Here is a 17,615-nt window from a genome sequence, read left to right as displayed (position 1 = left end):
CCCGGGAAGGTTGGAGGGTGGGGGCAGGTTGGCACATGCAGAACTGACAATCACATGCCTCTTTCCCTCCGAACTCTTGCTAGGACAGAAACGGAGTCTTAGTGAATTTGAACCTAGTTCAGCTGAACTCTCCTTAGCACTAAAAGCTAAAGTACCAAGGCAGTACCCAGAGCTTCAGCAACTCTCATGTCCCAGCGAGACAAGCCATGCACCACAAGCCGCAAGCCTCCTTAGCTGCCCTACCAAACCACCCTTCTAACTCTTAAGAGGCTTCAAAGGATGTATGACCCTTTAGTCATCCTTGAAGGAAACCTTCTGTCTAAAAATCCAATATGCTCTTTTTGATTAGCTACTTCAGACTGAAGATGGGCTTTTCAAAGAGGGGGCTGTTTCCCTCGGAATGACTTTAAAAAGCACCTGCTTTTCACCATGCTCAGCTCCCCCCATCACCAGGGTGACACTATCTCTAATGGTCTGCTGTCAGGACAATTATATGTCTTTCTGCTGGTACCAGGCAAAGCATAACAGCAAGGACACAGTGCAACTCACTAGCTAGTCTTACATCCAAGACCTGGAAAATAATTGAAGAACAATCAAAGTGAGGGACGCCTGGGTGGCTCAGATGGTTAAATGTCCAACTCTTGGTTTCAGCTCAGGTTGTGATCTCAGGGTTGTGAGATCAAGCCCCATGTCACGCTCCGTGCTCTGCACGGAGTCTTCTTGAGACTCTCTCCTCCTCTGCCCCTCCCTCCCCCCAGCACATGCACTCCCCCCACCTCTCTCAAATAAATAAATCAATCTTAAAAAAAAAACATTAAAAGTGGGAGAATACAAGCAAAGCAGTAAGCCTAGACCAGAGCTTGGAACATAGTTCACGTTCACTAAGGGTGAGCTGAATGGAGGGAATGCAGTATTAACTTTCCTAAGATATTTAGCAATAATGAAAAAACTTCTCCCATTGTGATTTAAAGTCTCAGTAGCATATAGACTGGTATGCCGTGTTTTTCTATTAAGACATTAACTTTTCAGGGGCGCCTGGGTGGCGCAGTTAAGTGTCTGCCTTCAGCTCAGGGCGTGATCCCCGTGCTCTGGGATCGAGCCCCACATCAGGCTCCTCCACTAGGAGCCTGCTTATTCCTCTCCCACTCCCCCTGCTTGTGTTCCCTCTCTCACTGGCTGTCTCTCTCTGTCAAATAAATAAATAAAATCTTTAAAAAAAAAGACATTAACTTTTCAATATACTAAACAAATCCCTCTTTTCTAATTGAAGGTTTGGTTTAAGAATAGGAAAAAAGTAGAAAAAATACCTAACAAACTTTTAGAACTGGATAGGGGCGCCTGGGTGGCACAGCGGTTAAGCATCTGCCTTCGGCTCAGGGCGTGATCCCGGCGTTCTGGGATCGAGCCTCACATCAGGCTCCTCTGCTATGAGCCTGCTTCTTCCTCTCCCAGTCCCCCTGCTTGTGTTCCCTCTCTCACTGGCTGTCTCTATCTCTGTTGAATAAATAAATAAAATCTTTAAAAAAAAAAAAATAGGAGGGCCAAGTGTTGGAGACATCAAAAAGTTTTCATTCTCAGAAATACGGCCCCCATTGCCATGGGTCCTGTCGCCATCACCATCTTAGACAGACCTTATACTTTTGTTCTCGAGCCCAAATGGAGATGGGCTATTCTGGTGCCCCCGTGGCCCAGAACACCCAGGGGTAATCTACTAGGTGAGATAATGGTATTGCGGTTAAGGAGGAAATGTCGGGGCACCTGGGTGGCTCAGTCATTAAGCATCTGCCTTCAGCCCAGGGCGTGATCCTGGCGTTATGGGATCGAGCCCCACATCAGGCTCCTCCGCTGGGAGCCTGCTTCTTCCTCTCCCACTCCCCCCTGCTTGTGTTCCCTCTCTCACTGGCTGTCAGTCAAAAAAATAAAAAAAAATCTTTTTAAAAAGAAAGGAGGAAAACGTCTTCTTTTAAAGAGCTGCATAAAGAGATATTTAGCATCGAAGTATGATATTTAAAATTTACCTTAGATACCTCAGCAAAAAACTCGTATTTGAAACAACTATGTCAAAATGCTAACAAATGTTTAACCTGAGTAGTAAGTATATGGTATAAATTATACTATTCCCTTTGCTTTCCTGAATATTTTCATGATGAAAAGAGAAAAAAATCCCTATGTGTTTGGGGTGGGGGCATGCTTTCCAGGAGCTCTGTCTAATGGAGGAGACAGAGGTAAAGAGATAAACAGAATCCAGAGCGATACAGGGAAGCATGGGGTGTTCTGGGCATACAGAGAAGTCTCATAATCAGGCTAGCTTGGGGAGGGTGGTTAAGGAATGGTGACTCTTAAGCTAGTTCTTTTAAAAATCAGTTTTATTGGGGCACCTAGGTGGCTCAGTCAGTCAGTTAAGCATCTGCCTTCGGCTCAGGTCATGATCCCGGGGTGCTGGGATTGAGCCCTGCATCGGGCTCCCTGCTTAGCGGGGAGCCTGCTTCTCCCTCTGCTTCTGCCTGCCGTTCCCCTGCTTGTGCTCACTCACTCTGTCAAATAAACAAATAAAATCTTTAAAAAAATAAATAAAAATAAAATCAGTTCTTTTGGGGCACCTGGGTGGCTCAGTCAGTTAAGTGTCTGCCTTTGGCTCAGGTCATGATCCCAGGGTCCTGGGATTGAGCCCTGTGTCAGGCTCCCTGCTCAGTGGGGAGCCTGCTTCTCCCTCTGCCCGTTGCTCCCCCTGCTTGCATGCTCTCTTGGTCAAATAAATAAATAAAATCTTAAAAAAAAAACCAACCAGTTTTATTATACAAGTACTGCATGCCCACTGTTGAAGTGAGTAAGCCAGGACACGTGCAGGGAGAGACTGGCATCGTAGACAGATGGACTGTCTGCATCAAGTAACAGAAGCAAGAGAAAGAACAAGGAATACTAAGGAGACAGAAAGTAGTTCTCAGGCTACAGAGGATGCTGTAGAGTGACAGGGCATGTGTGATTAGAGAGGGATCAATCACGGTCCTAACTTTACCCTGAAGGCTATAAGAGAGCTTCTGAAGGATTTTTAAGTAGGGGACAGATGTGCTCACATTTGTGCTCTAAAAAAGTTCACTCAGGGGTGCCTGGATGGCTGTCGGTTAAGTGTCTGACTCTTTGTGTCAGCTCAGGTCATAATCTCATGGCCTGTGGGATCAGACCGTGTCAGGCTCCATGCTCAGTGGGGAGTCAGGTTGAGATTCTCTCCGTCTGCCCCTCCCCCCACTTGCACACCTGCACACTCTCGCTCTAAAATAAATCATAAATCTTAAAAAAAAAAAAAAAGGCAGTTCACTCTTCCAGCAGTGAGGGGGAAAAAGTTAACAACGGGAGCCAGGAGACCCAGGTGACATCAGAGGAAAAGACACCTTTATGTAATGTGTCCCCAGAGGTGGCACCCTCTGTCAATCATCAGCCAGGAGAGGGCACAAAAAGGCTTTCTGTGAGGCACCAGCCCACGGTGGGGGGGGGTGTCTTCCATAAATCAGCTGCCAGCCTGAAGGGGGTCCTCTGCGGTGTGCCTTTTTGAAAATGGCACAGAGGTGCCCACTGAGTGTCAGAATGACACAAGAGAGCTGCTCCCCGGGGCTGACGCGGCCCTGTACGGCTAGCTTTGCTGCCACATGTCTCCCAGCCGGACCCCGCCTCGGTTCGCCGCCCCGTGCCTCCTTCGGCTACACGCCACCCATCTAGAGTCACACTGCTCGGTCCGAATCTCAGCTGCGCGAGCCCGAGTGCGGGATCGCAACCTGCTCTGCGCCTCATCTCCCCATCGCTCAGATGCGGTCTGGAGTTACGTGTGGACTGAACAGCACCGATGAACACCGAGCGCTTCGCGGGGAGCCTGGCACAACGTCAGCGAGTGCTCCACTACTCTCGGCTACCCTTCTCGTGCTTAACCTTCCTCTGAAATAAGTTTTACAAAGTAAAACGAGTTCTGAAGCCAGGCTTGCAGAGCGATGCTGGCCTTCTTACCACTGGAGTCTGAGTCAGAGTCAGAGTCACTGTCACTGTCATCAGAATACTTCTTGTGTTTTCTTTTAGAGGACTTTTTCTTTCTCTTTTTCTTGGACCTTTCTTTCGAACGACTAGACTTCTTCTTCTTCTTCTTTTCTTCTACATAAAGTACAAACATAAAATTAACTTCTAAGTATTACGATGATCAATTTTATTGTATTTGAAATACTGAAAAAGAACAATGACAGGTAACTTGAGTAAAAGCAAAGGCTACTGCTCGACTATTTGTAAACATTTTTTTCCACTTCTCAATACAGCAGCCCTGGAGTATTTAAAAAAATACCTTCTGAAGTAGAAGCTGAACTGGTGCTCTTCTTTGGCTCATCATCCTCCACTGGTGTGTGTTCATCAGAGCTGAATTTAAAGAAGATGGTTGTAAGAATCAGAAAAGTGACAAAATATGAATCATGGAGTATAAAAATACGGAATCAAAAAATTTCAGTAATGACACCGATTGTCCAAGAGCCATTAAAAGCAAATACTAGAATAACTTTGTAAGGGTATAGTTCAAGGGTCTACTACCTTCAAAGTAATATAATAATCACTTATGCTTGCATCATGCTTTAGAGTTTACAAAACACTGTTCAAACTGAAAGCAACATGTAAGATTTATATTTTAAGACTTATTTTTTTATTATTTGAGAGAGAGAGGGAGAGAGAAGGGGGGAGGGGCAGAGGGAGAGAATCCCAAGCGGACTCCCTGCCTAACGCAGAGCCCAGTGCAGGGCTTGATCCCACAACCCCGACATGATGACCTGAGTCGAAATCAAGAGTCGGACACTTAACCAACTGAGCTACCCAGGTGCCCTGTAAGATTTATTTTCAATGCTGCCTACAAGATACTTCAGACCTAATGGCATGCACACTGAAAGCGAAGGGATGGAGAAACCTTTATTGTGGAAATGGAATTGCAAAGAAAGCTGGGGTAACAATACTTATATCAGACAAAATAGACTTTAATTTTTTTTTAATTTTTACTAATCTACATGCCCAACGTGGGGCTTGAACTCATCACCCCGAGATCAAGAGTCGCACACCCTACTGACTGAGCCAGCCACGGGCCCCAGACAAAATAGACTTTAAAACAACAACTAACAGGGGTGCCTGGCTGGCTCAGTTGGTAGGGTGTGTGACTCTTGATCCTGGGGTCATGAGTTCAAGCCCCACACTGAGCACATAGATTACTTAAAAAAAAAAAGACTAACAAGACACAAAGGACAGTACAATAATGATAAAGGTAATAATCCAATAAGAGGATATAGTAACTGTAAATATTTATGCGCTCAACACGGAAGCACCTAATACTAAATACTAGACTACCTAAAGCAACTACTAACAGACACAAAGGACAAAAATGGCAGTAATACAGTAATAGTAGGGGACTTTAACACCCCACTGACATCAATGGCTAGATCATCCAGACAGAAAATCAATAAGGAAACAGTGGAGGACAGGTGGACCAGGTGGACCCAACAGATATATTCAGAACATTCTATGCAAAAACAGTACAGAAGGACAGGTGGACCAGGTGGACCCAACAGATATATTCAGAACATTCTATGCAAAAACAGTACAGAACATTCTCCAGGATAAATCATATGCTAGGCCACAACACAAGCCTTAATAAATTCAAAAAGACTGAAATCACATCATGCACCTTTTCTAACCACAACAGTATAAAATTAAAAATCAAGAAAAAATCTGGGAAGAACACAAATACATGGAGGCTAAAAAACATGCTACTAAACAATGAGTGGGTCAACCAGGAAATCGAAGAGGAAATAAAAAATACACGGACACAAATGAACATGAACACACAATGGTCCAAAACCTTTGGGATGCAGCAAAGGCTGTTCTAAGAAGGAAGATTATTGCAGCAATACAGGCCTACCTCAAGAAGTAAGAAAAATCTCAAATAAACAACTTAACCTTACACCTAAAGGAGTTAGAAAAAGAATAATGAAGCCTAAAGCCAGCAGAAGGAAGAAAATAATAAAGATAAGAGCAGAAATAAATGATATAGATACTAAAAAAAAAATGGAACATATCAATGAAACCAGAAGCTGGTTCTTAGAAAAGTCAACAAAATTGATAACCCTTTAGCCAGGTTCATCAAAAAGAGAGAGAGAGAAAGAGGAAAGACTCAAAATTAGAAATGAAGGAGAAGAAAGAACAACCGATATCACAGAAATACAAAGGATTATTAAAATATTATGAAAAATTATATGCCAACAAATTGGACAACCTAGAAGAAACAGATAAATTCCTAGAAACATATAACCTTCCCAAACTGAATCAGGAATAGAAAATCTGAACTAGTATTGAAATTGAATCAGTAATCAAAAACTCCCAATAAACAAAAGTCCAGATGGCTTCAGAGGTAAATTCTACCAAATATTTAAAGAAGAGTCAATTCCAAAAAACAGAAAAGGAAAGAAAGCTTCCGAATTCATTCTATGAGGCCAGTATTACCCTGATACCAAAATCAGATAGAGACAGTACAAAAGAGAACTACATGCCAGTATTTTTGATGAATGTAGATGCAAAAATCCTCAACAAAATATCAGCAAACCAAATCCAACAAAACATTAAAAAAGTCATTTACCGGTGGTTCAGTCAGTTAAGTTTTCAACTCCTAATTCCAGCTTAGGTCATGATCTTGGGATTGTGGGATCGAGTACCAGAGAGATTCTCTCTCCCTCGCCCCTTCCCCTGTGCAGGCTGTCTGTCTGTCTCTCCCCTCACCACCCTTAAATAAATAAATAAATAAATAAATAAATAAATAAATAAATAAATAAATAATCTTTTTTTTTTTTAAGTCATTTACCACGATTAAGTGGGATTTATTTCAGGGATGCAAAGCTGGTTCAAAATTTGCAAATCAGAGGTGCCTGGGTGGCTCAGTCAGTTAGTATCTGACTCTTGATTTCATATCAGGTCATGATCTCAGGGTCTTAGGATCAGGTCCCAAGTTGGGCTCCCCACTCAGGAGGGAGTCTGATTGTCTCCCTCTTCCTCTGCCCCTCCCTCTGCTCATGCACACACTCTCTCTAAAATAAATAAATAAATATTTTTAAAAATTGCAAATCATGGGGTGCCTGGGTGGCTCAGTCGTTAAGCGTCTGCCTTCGGCTCAGGGCGTGATACTGGCGTTCTGGGATCGAGCCCCACGTCAGGCCCCTCTGCTGGGAGCCTGCTTCTTCCTCTCCCACTCCCCCTGCTTGAGTTCCCTCTCTTGCTGGCTGTCTCTCTGTCAAATAAATAAAATCTTAAAAAAAAAGAAACATTAAAAAAATTGCAAATCAATGTGATGCATCACATTTAACAAGAGAGAGGAATAAAACCATATGATCATTTCCATAGATGCAAAAAAAAGTATTGGACAAAATACAACATCCATTCATGATAAAAACCCTCAACAAAGTAGGTTCAAAGGGAACATACCTCAACATAATAAAGGCCATATATGAAAAACCCACAGCTAACATCATCCTCAATGGGGAAAAACTGAGAACATTTCCTCTAAGATCAGGAACGAGACAAAGATGTCCACTCTCACCACTTTTATTCAACATACTACTGGAAGTCCTAGTGACAGCAATCAGACAAGAACAAGAAATAAAAGGCATCTAAATTGGTAAGGAAGAAGTAAAATTTTCACTATTTGCAGATGACGTAATACCATATATAGAAAACCCTAAAGACTCCACCTCAAAACCGCTAGAACCGATAAAAGAATTCAATAAGGTTGCAGGATACAAAATCAATATATAGGAATCCGGCGCATTTACACAGTAATAATGAAGTGGCAGAAAGAGAAATTAAGAAAACAATTCCATTTACAATTGCACTAAAAATAATAAAATACCTAGGAATAAACTTAACCAAGGAGGTGAAAGACCTATACTCTGAAAACTATAAAACATTAAGAAATTGAATATGACACAAACAAATGGAAAGAGAGTCCATTCTCATGGATTGGAAGAACAAATATTATTAAAATGAGCATATTACCCAAAGCAATCTACAGATTTAATGCAATCCCTATCAAAACATCAACAGCATTTTTCACAGAACTAGGACAGATAATCCTAAAATTTGTAGGGAACCACAAAAAAAATCCCAAACAGCCAAAGCAATCTTGGAAAAGAACAAAGCTGGAGGTATCACAATCCCAGATTTCAAGATACACTACAAAGCTATAGTAATCAAAAACACTATGGTACTGGCACAAAAACAGACACATGGATCAACAGAACGAGGAGTCCAGACATAAACCCACTTTTATTAATCTATTAATTAATTAATCTAGTCAATTAATCTATGACAAAGTAGGCAAGAATATATAATGGAGAAACGACAGTCACTTCAACAAATGGTGTTGGGAAAACTGGTCAGCCACGTGCAAAACAATGGAACTGGACCACTTTCTTACACCATACACAAAAATAAACTCAAAATAGATTAAGGACTTAAATGTGAGACCTGACGCCATAAAAATCCTAGATAACACAGGCAGTAACCTCTTTGACACTGGCAAATGATCTATCTGAAAAGGGGTTAATATCCAAAATATATAAAGAACTCACAGAACCTGGGGCGCCTGGTTGGCTCAGTCAGTGGAGCATGCGACTCTTCATCTAGGGGTTGTAAATTCGAGCTCCACATTGGGTGTAGAGATTACTTAAAAATAAAATCTTAAAAAAAAAAAGAAACATGCAACTCAACACCAAAAAAACACATAATCCAATCAAAAAATGGGCAGAGGACCCGAACAGACATTTTTCCAGACGACATCCAGATGGCTAACAGACACATGAAAAAATGTCAACATCACTAATCATCAGGGAAGCGTGAATTAAAACCACAATGAGGTATCACTTTACACCTGTCAGATAGCTAGAATAAAAACACAAGAAATAATAACTTTTGGTGAGGATGTGGAGAAAAAAGAACCCTCTTGCACTGTTGGTGGAAATGCAAATTGGTGCAGCCACTATGGAAAACAGTATGGAGGTTCATTAAAAAATTAAAAATAGAGGGGTGCCTGGGTGGCTCAGTAGGTTAACTGTCTGACTCTTGGTCTCAGCTCAAGTCTTGATCTCAGGGTCATGAGTTCAAGCCACTGGGCTCCAGTGGAGTCTACTTAAAAAAAAAAATAAAAATAGAATTACAGCATGATTCAGTAATTCCACCACTTTTACCCAGAGAAAACAAAAACACTAACTAGAAAACGTATGTGCACCCCTATGTTTATTGCAGCGTTATTTCCAATAGCCAAGATACGGAAGCAGCCCCAGTGTCCACTGACAGATGGATGGATAAAGAAGATGTGGTACACACAAACACACACGAATATTACTCAACCATAAAAGAGAATGAAAGCTTTCCATCTGCAACATGGATAGACCTAGAAGGTATAATGCTAAGTGAAATAAGTCATAGAAAGACAAAAACGGTACGATTTCACTCATATGTGGAAGTTAAGAAATTAAACAAAGTGAACAAAGAAAAAAAGAGACAGACAAAAAACCAGACCTTAAATACAGAGAATACAGCCAGCTCCTGGCTGGCTCAGTCAGTAGAGCATGCAACTCTTGATCTCGGGGCTGTAAGTTTGGGCCCCATGTTGGGTGTAGAAATTACTTAAAAATAAAATCTTAAAAAAAAAATACAGAGAACAAACTGGTAGTTGGGAGAGGGAAGGTGGGTAGGGGAGTAGATGAAATAGATAAAGGGGATTAAAAGTACACTCACTGAGATGAGCGGTGAGTAAAATTGCTGAGCCATTATATGGTACACCTGAAACTAACATAATACCTGTATTAATTATACTTGAATAAAAAATACATAGAGGAATCTTTTTTTTTAAAGATTTTATTTATTTATTCGACAGAGATAGAGACAGCCAGCGAGAGAGGGAACACAAGCAGGGGGAGTGGGAGAGAAGAAGCAGGCTCATAGCGGAGGAGCCTGATGCGGGGCTCGATCCCATAACGCCGGGATCACGCCCTGAGCCGAAGGCAGGTGCTTAACCGCTGTGCCACCCAGGCGCCCCTACATAGAGAAATCTTAAATGCATATTGCTAAGTAAAAGAAGCCAATCTGAAAAGGTTACATACTATATGGTTCCAACTATATGGCATTCTGCTGAAGGCAAAACTATGAAGACAGTAAAAAGACGAGTGGTTGGAGGGGAGGGAGAGACGACAGGCAGAGCAGAGGATTTGCTCTGTATGACAGTATGATGGTGAGCACATGGCATTACACATCTGTTCCAAACCTACAGAATGTGTAACACCAAGAGTGAACCCTAATGTAAACTACGGACTTTGGGTGATTACGATGTGTGGGTGTAGGTTCACCGACTGTAAGGGAAGTACCACTCTGGTGAAGGATGCTGATAGCTAAGGAGGCTGTCCGTGTTCGGGACAGGGAGTACATGGGATTTCTTTGTAGTTTGTGCTCAATTCTGCTGTGGACCTAAACTGCTCAAGAAAAAAAAAGTGATTTATCTTTTCAGAACGAAACCACGGGGTAAATGTAGTAAACTATAAGGAAAGATGAAAATTACTAGAGACAAGAAGGCTGAGGGAAGACTTCACGATTATATTCTATGTGTGTAAAGGACACAGGGTAGAGAAGCAACCATTCTGTCCCCAGAGCAAGAAGCTGACACACTACAGGAGGAAGAGATTTCATTTTGTTGTAGAGAATTCTGAAAACAAGTATTATTACAATTCTACAATAAAGAAGGGAATTTCCATATCATATAACCTTTTCCTCTGGAGATCACATCTGGAATAATTTAGGTATTGCCTAGAATATTATTTTTAGGGTTCCTTCCAATTCGACTTCTATGATTTCAGGTTCTTAAAAGAATTTAAGAACAAGGTTTTTGGCTTGTTTTTAAAAGATTTTATTTTTAAGTATACTCTATGACCAGCGTGAGGCTTGAACTCACAACCCTGAGATCAAGAGTTGCACGCTCCACCAGCTGAGCTGGTCAGGCGCCCCTTAGGAACAACTTTATGATAATGCTTTATCACCCTGTCACAAATTAGAAATTTTACCCATCAAAGCACATTGTCTCAACTCAACCTAAAGCAGATACAGAAATAGATGAGAGGTGGGGTGCCTGGCTGGCTCAGTCGGTAGAGCACAAAACCCTTGATCTCAGGGTTGTGAGTTGGAGCCCATGTTAGGCATAAAAATCACGGGGCAGGGTGGGGGGAGAAATAGAGGAGAGGAAGAAAATGCTTATGAACAGTATCAAAGAGGAAAGAAATAAGGAAAAAGCAGCAGCATTAAGACTTCAGAGACTACTGACTTTAGGAAAATTAACTAAACCAAACCATACTGGTATATTCATTTTTAAAATCCCTTCGTAATGCTAAAATCTGATAAGCAACCTGTTATCGGGTTAGCTGAGAAAAGAAAGTCAAAATAATAGAAATGTTATCATTAACACTGAATCCTTCAATGAAGAAGAAATTAGCACCCCATGAATTATAATTTAAAGAGAACACTTAGCATCCTAAAATCCACTGGAACATGTTTTAATTCTTAGATATGTTCCATGTTTTTATTTCTTAAACGATTTTTTTTCTGTTCTGTAAAGTAAAAGAATATCATAACAAAATAACACATACTGGGTGGCCTGAACAACAAAAATTTATTTTCTCACCATTCTGGAGGTTAGCAGACCAAACTCAAGGTGCCATCAGAACTGATTTCTGGTAGACCTCTCTTCCTGGCCTGTAGACTGGCCACTTCTCCCTGTGTCCTTACATGTCCTCTCCTCCGTGCACACATAAGAATGGGGGGGGGATACCTGGTATCACCTCCTGTTCTAAGGATAACAGTCCTACTGAATTCAGGCTCCAGACTTACGACCTTATTTAACCTGAATTACCTCTTTAAAACCTTTACTTTTTTAAAAGATGTTATTTATTTGAGAGAGAGCGAGAGAGAGCACCTGCTGAGCTAAAACCTTTACTTTTTTAAAAGATGTTATTTGAGAGAGAGCAAGAGAGAGCACCTGCTGAGCACGAGCGGGAGGGAGGGACAGACAGAGAAGCAGACTCCCCGCTGAGCAGGGAGCCTGATGCGAGACTCCATCCCAGGATCCCAGGATCATGACCTGAGCTGAAGGCACATGCTTAACCAACTGAGCCACCCAGGCACCCCTAAAGGCTTTACTGCTACAGTCACTTTGAAAATTAGGGCTTCAACATTTGAATTTGGGTGGGGGGGGGGACACAATTCAGTCTATAACAAGGATTCTCTGGAGACAGTCTTCATACTTCAGGAGCTCCCAAATCTTCAATCCTCTCTCATTTTAATCTCCTAGAAGATACAGGCATGCAAATTGTTAACTCAGTGGATAAACTGAGGTGTGTGTATGTCTCTAATCCAATAGGTCCAGTAAAGTCCTATTTTCCCTTTACATTTTAAACTTTAAATTAATAAAAACTTGGCATAAATGTAAACTCAACACTTGGGATCTGATGTTCTGATAGTGCAAATGGTAAGGACTGCAGCCAGCCTGAGCAGCCAGGCTAGAAATGCAACCCGGAAGGCTGTGAAGTGCATCTCTCCTGTCTCACGCACGGACATAGCTCCTAATGGCTCATTTCTTCTGCAATATGTGACACAAACAGTTTTACATTTGGAAATAACTTCATTTGTTTATGCATATTTATGAAGGAGAGTCTATTTCGATTTGGTTAAAACTTTAGTTTTCAGAAACCTGAGAATTAGTAAAGACAATTTTTAAAAATGAAGCACTAGAAGTAGATGACAATAAAGAGAGCTCTGAAAAGTTCCAGGTCATAAAAGTTGTCTTCACTGAGATTCAGGGCTTGTTCCCGCTCTATGCTTTCCCTTTAGTTCATTTTTGGAAAAGGAGTACATTGTCTATAGTTCTTTGGAGGACACTAAAATAATTTTTTAAGTTTTACTATTATGTTTGTCATTTCTTCTGTTTCAGTTTTTTTTTTTTGTTAGGCATAACCTGAAAAGAAAAAAAAATGGGGGCACAAAATTCCCCAAAATTTAGTTGCTTATGTCCCTACTTTGGTTTTTCAAAAAATCTTTACAAAATAAATATATTTGGCTTCCCTGTTTGAATACATTTTTCTTTCTTTATTCAGGAGAAAAGGTATTAGAACTATGCAGGGTTGGACTCAGAGGGTCTCCCACTTCGAGGAGCAATCTAAAACATAAAATAACAGTTCTTGGAATATATAAGGAGTATAGGGGCCAATGATGCCTGCCAGGCTGTAAAGGCAAGCAGCTCTTGTGGTGTAAGGCCTAAAATTAAGGCCCATTATTATGTACTGCTTTGACATCTGGGAAAACCAGTAAGGCCTCCAGTGGCCTAACTGCAAATTCCTCTCCCCACTCTGCCTCTGTAGATAAGACCCCCTAGCCAAACAATTCTCTTCATCATAGGGAACAGGCCCAGTTCCAGATTATCCCTGAGTAGTGGGTCTCAGTACTCTGCCAGCGTATGGATCTCATCTGTCCAGTGTCAGGTGTCCTGTGTTCGCCCCCCCCCAGAACCCTAGGAGGGAAATCCCTCCTTCACCAACAAGGTGAATAGGAGACCATTAAAACAGTCCCTGTTGCTGCCTGGTTTCATCTATACTAGTAAGAGAAATTAGTTATCTTCCACACACACAAATGCAAATTTCATCCAAGTCGTTCTTGCATCTTTTAGTCAGAATTCTAAAATAAGAAGCTATTTGGTTTTGGGCTTCTGGGTGGCTCACTTAACTGTCTGACTTCGGCTCAGGTCATGATCTTGGGGTTCTGGGATCGAGCCCTGTGTCGGGCTTCCCTGCTCAGCAGAGAGTCTGCTTCTCCCTCTCCTTCTGTGCCCCCCCCTTGTGCGCGCGCTCTCTCTCTCAAATAAATAAACAACATCTTTAAAAAAAATCATAGCTTCATAGGTGCAACTTTATATAAAAAAAAAGAAGCTACTTGGTTTGATTGGCGCAGACTGGGGGCACCTTTCTGAAACATATAACTGCAAGAGGTGGGTCTCCAGTGTACTCAGGACTGTTTTTACTGTCTGTTCACAGGCATGAAACCCTAGTAGCTAACAGGAATGTATATTCTGTTCCAGGCACTAACTCATTACAACAACCCTAAAAATACCAGCACTATTTTTATCCCCCTTCTACAGGTGAATAAATGAAGCTAGAGAGGTTAAGTAACTTGCCCTATGTTTTGACTTTGTTCAATTAACATTTGTTAAATAGAGCACAGGGTGCTGGATGGTGAGCCAAAGTTCAACAATAGACCCCAAGAGAAATTAAAATAAGGCAGTTAATTACTCACAAGACCTGGAAGAAATACACAGAATGCCTGCGGAGGCCACACAAGGAGGTCAAGGCAAAGTGCACACAGAGACAGGACCTGGGTCATATGCCTTTATTAGGGTCTGTGGGCATGGTGTTTTGGAGTTCCCAGGTTAGGGCCAGATGTCAATTTAAACCAAAACAGTGGGGTTTTGGTAAGCCCCACAGGGATCTTATCTAAGGGACCTATAAAGCATACAGGCACTGGCAGGCAGGGGAGATGGGCTACTGGGGAAATCCTATCAGGGACTTAATGTTTGCTTGTGACTCTGTGGACTGCTATGTAGGGCACGTGCTTGCATGGGGCGGTGGCAGCTAGTGTTAAGTTTAAGGTCCCTGCAGGCCACTTGGCCAAAAAAAATGGAGGCTCAGGCAGCAGCACCATGGAGTAGCTTAGCTAAACTCTGGACACTCAAGGCCACACAGGTATTAAGTGGCAAAGGAGGGCTTCAAATTCCGGCAGTCTGAATCCAGAGACTATCCTCCTCACTACGCCTTATTACCTCTCACTGCTGGAAGAAAAAGAATCATCAAGACAGGGCCCAACTATTGTAATTTCAAGCTACCTCCCAATGCCTGCAATGTTTTTTTAAATTTTTAATTTTTTAACACATTCAAGGCCATTAGTATGGTACCTGACACACTCAATAAACATTAGATATGAACACTTACACAGCAATAATTATAACTCTTTTCCTTCTCCTTCTTAAACTACTTTCCCCCTCCAATACTCCCTTTCATTAGAGGAAAACTGATCTCACCCTGCCCTCATTTCTCAAGGTCAAGATTGAGACCCCTTTTAACAAGACCATTCTAGGGGCGCCTGGGTGGCACAGCAGTTAGGCGTCTGCCTTTGGCTCAGGGCGTGATCCTGGCATTATGGGATCGAGCCCCACATCAGGCTCCTCTGCTAGGAGCCTGCTTCTTCCTCCCCCACTCCCCCTGCTTGTGTTCCCTCTCTCGCTGGCTGTCTCTATCTCTGTCAAATAAATAAAATCTTAAAAACAAAAAAACAAAAAACAAGACCATTCTAGGTAGCCTCATCTCCAGTAGAGCACATCACCTTTTCTACATTCATGCAATCATGTCTCGAAGGACGGTTCTTCTAACTTTCCAATTTAAACCCGTTTCCAGGCGCCTGGCTGGCTCAGTCGGTAGAGCATGCAGCTCTTGATCTTGGGGTTGTCGGCTGGAGCCCCACCATGGGCATAGAGAGTACTTAAAAATAAACCAACCATAATCTCAACCCTTCCCAACTCCCTACAAAGAATTTCCATTTACATATCCCCTAATCATTTCAAACCGATCTGCTCATTTTTCAACACGCCATGGTTGAGCTCTTTACTAAGTGCCAGACACTGTGAATTCTGTGATGAATAAAATCCTCCTTTCCACGAACTCAGTCCAGTGGAGAATAAAAACATGCTCACGAATGAGAACATAACGCGAATTAATGCTATACATAAATCTGCGACCCTTGGCCACGTCCGCTACAAGACCGGGGGTAGGAGGTGATGGGAGACCAGGGGCACTGGAGGAGGGCGCGCAAGGACGAGCGAGCATCAAGGGAGAAAAGGGGCGAATAAGCGGCTGCCGTGCGCAGACAAGAAAAAGATGAAAATAGGCGCAAGGAAGGGAGAAGGGAAAGAGGTGCCAACGGTAAGAAGTGGGATGTACTCTGAAGGGAGGCGGGCTCCTCAGAGCGAAGGGGCGTCCGTCTCACTCACCTCCCTCTCCTTGTCCCGGAGGCCAGGCCACAGCCGGTGGCTCCGGGAGGGGCGCAGGGAGCGGACGAGGAGGCAGGAACCAAGTGGGGGGGCCCCGCGGCGCAGACGGCCGCTCTGGAGAGCGAGACCGCGACCGGAATCGGCAGGGCTGGGGTGCGGAGCCTCGGTCGGGGCCACTCCCTTGACGGCGCAGGCCATTCCGCTGCCCGCGCCGCCAGCAAGAGTGCGAGCGAGGGCCGCGGCCCCGCGGGGAGCGGGCGGATTTGCCTGGCTCCGCGCTCTTCCACGAAGAACCGCGATGCTTCCCCCCGGAGCCCGAGGCCTCTGTCTCCGGACTGCAGCGCGGGACACTGGAGCCATTGCTGCCGCGAAAGTATGGAACACTCGCAGGAGCCTGGGAAAATCTCAGTTGCCTTGGCTCCCAGAAGCCACCTGCGCAACCTCCCGAAGCTGAGAAAAACGTGGAAAGCGTTCCGGGTACGTCGGCAAAACCCTTCCCCGGGGCTACGTGGCGTCCAGCCCGTGTGAAAGGGGTGGTGTATCCGTGTAAATAAGCCGCCGCTGCCATCGGCTCGGAGCGCCCATCCTTCCAGTTCCGCAGGAGGCTCGGCAGGTCTCATTTGGATAGGAAACCGTGTCTTTCTCGGCCTTATACTTGAAATAACCGAAGGGAAGGATGACGGACCACAGGATACACTGCACAGAATGGCCATATCATCAACACAGTCAATTCTGCTTGTGTTTCAGGTGCTTTCTGTGCCTCTGTGTGTGTAGCATATTATCTAACATTGGGCACTTAGTGTGCCTCATAGGTGTATGTGTACATATGTATGTATGCATAATATATGCATAGATATATGTGTGTACATATACATATATAATATATAGGAATGGCTCAAGTCGAATCGCAAATTTTTTTCTGAGTCTATCCTGAATTAAAAATCTAAATGGGGAACAGGACGAAAAAGCACAAAGTATTCAAAGTATTTCTCCGCAGCTGACAGCATGTTTATTTTAATGTTGTCATACTTGGCAAAAGAAAAATGTTGTCATACTTGCAGTAGACCCACTTACATTTGAATTTCTGATGAACAACGAACAATGTTTTAGTATAACTATGTCCTGTACAATAATAATGCAGTATTAAATGACTATTTTTTGTTGAAGATGAGAAGGCCACTATTGTACCTCCTCCACCACCTCTAAATTTTATTCCTTATAGCTTTTCACTTGCTGTTTGAGAAGGGGGAAGGGGAGGCAGCCCCTGATACCTGGAACCTAGCAGAGAGTTCAGGCCATGTTCTTCTGTTGGACATAAACTCACACAACATTAACCTAAGACAAAGTCAGTAGGAGACTGATGAAGTGAGACAAAACATGACCAATTTATAATTTGGTCTAATCATAGATTTTTTTAAAAAAGGTCACTGTGTCACTCAGAAAACACCAGACACTCCCCTCTTGGCCAAAATGGGTGACTGCT

General features: G+C 42.9%; 1 protein-coding gene across 1 annotated transcript; it reads right to left on the bottom strand.

Annotated features, from left to right (window-relative positions):
• Window positions 1-3,289: 3,289 nt before the first annotated feature.
• On the bottom strand, window positions 3,290-16,719 carry LOC123803392 (uncharacterized). The gene is given in 4 exon segments (XM_045814801.2): window positions 3,290-4,137; window positions 4,322-4,392; window positions 16,133-16,574; window positions 16,577-16,719. Coding segments are annotated over 4 exon segments (858 nt in total). The 5' UTR covers window positions 16,701-16,719; the 3' UTR covers window positions 3,290-3,916.
• Window positions 16,720-17,615: the final 896 nt, after the last annotated feature.

The sequence above is a fragment of the Ursus americanus genome, chromosome X, assembly GCF_024610735.1.
Source record: "Ursus americanus isolate L20-20 chromosome X, mUrsAme1.1.p, whole genome shotgun sequence".
In the NCBI taxonomy this organism is placed as follows: domain Eukaryota; kingdom Metazoa; phylum Chordata; class Mammalia; order Carnivora; family Ursidae; genus Ursus; species Ursus americanus.
Note: the sequence above shows the minus strand (reverse complement) of the source record. Positions and strands in the feature narration are given on the sequence as shown.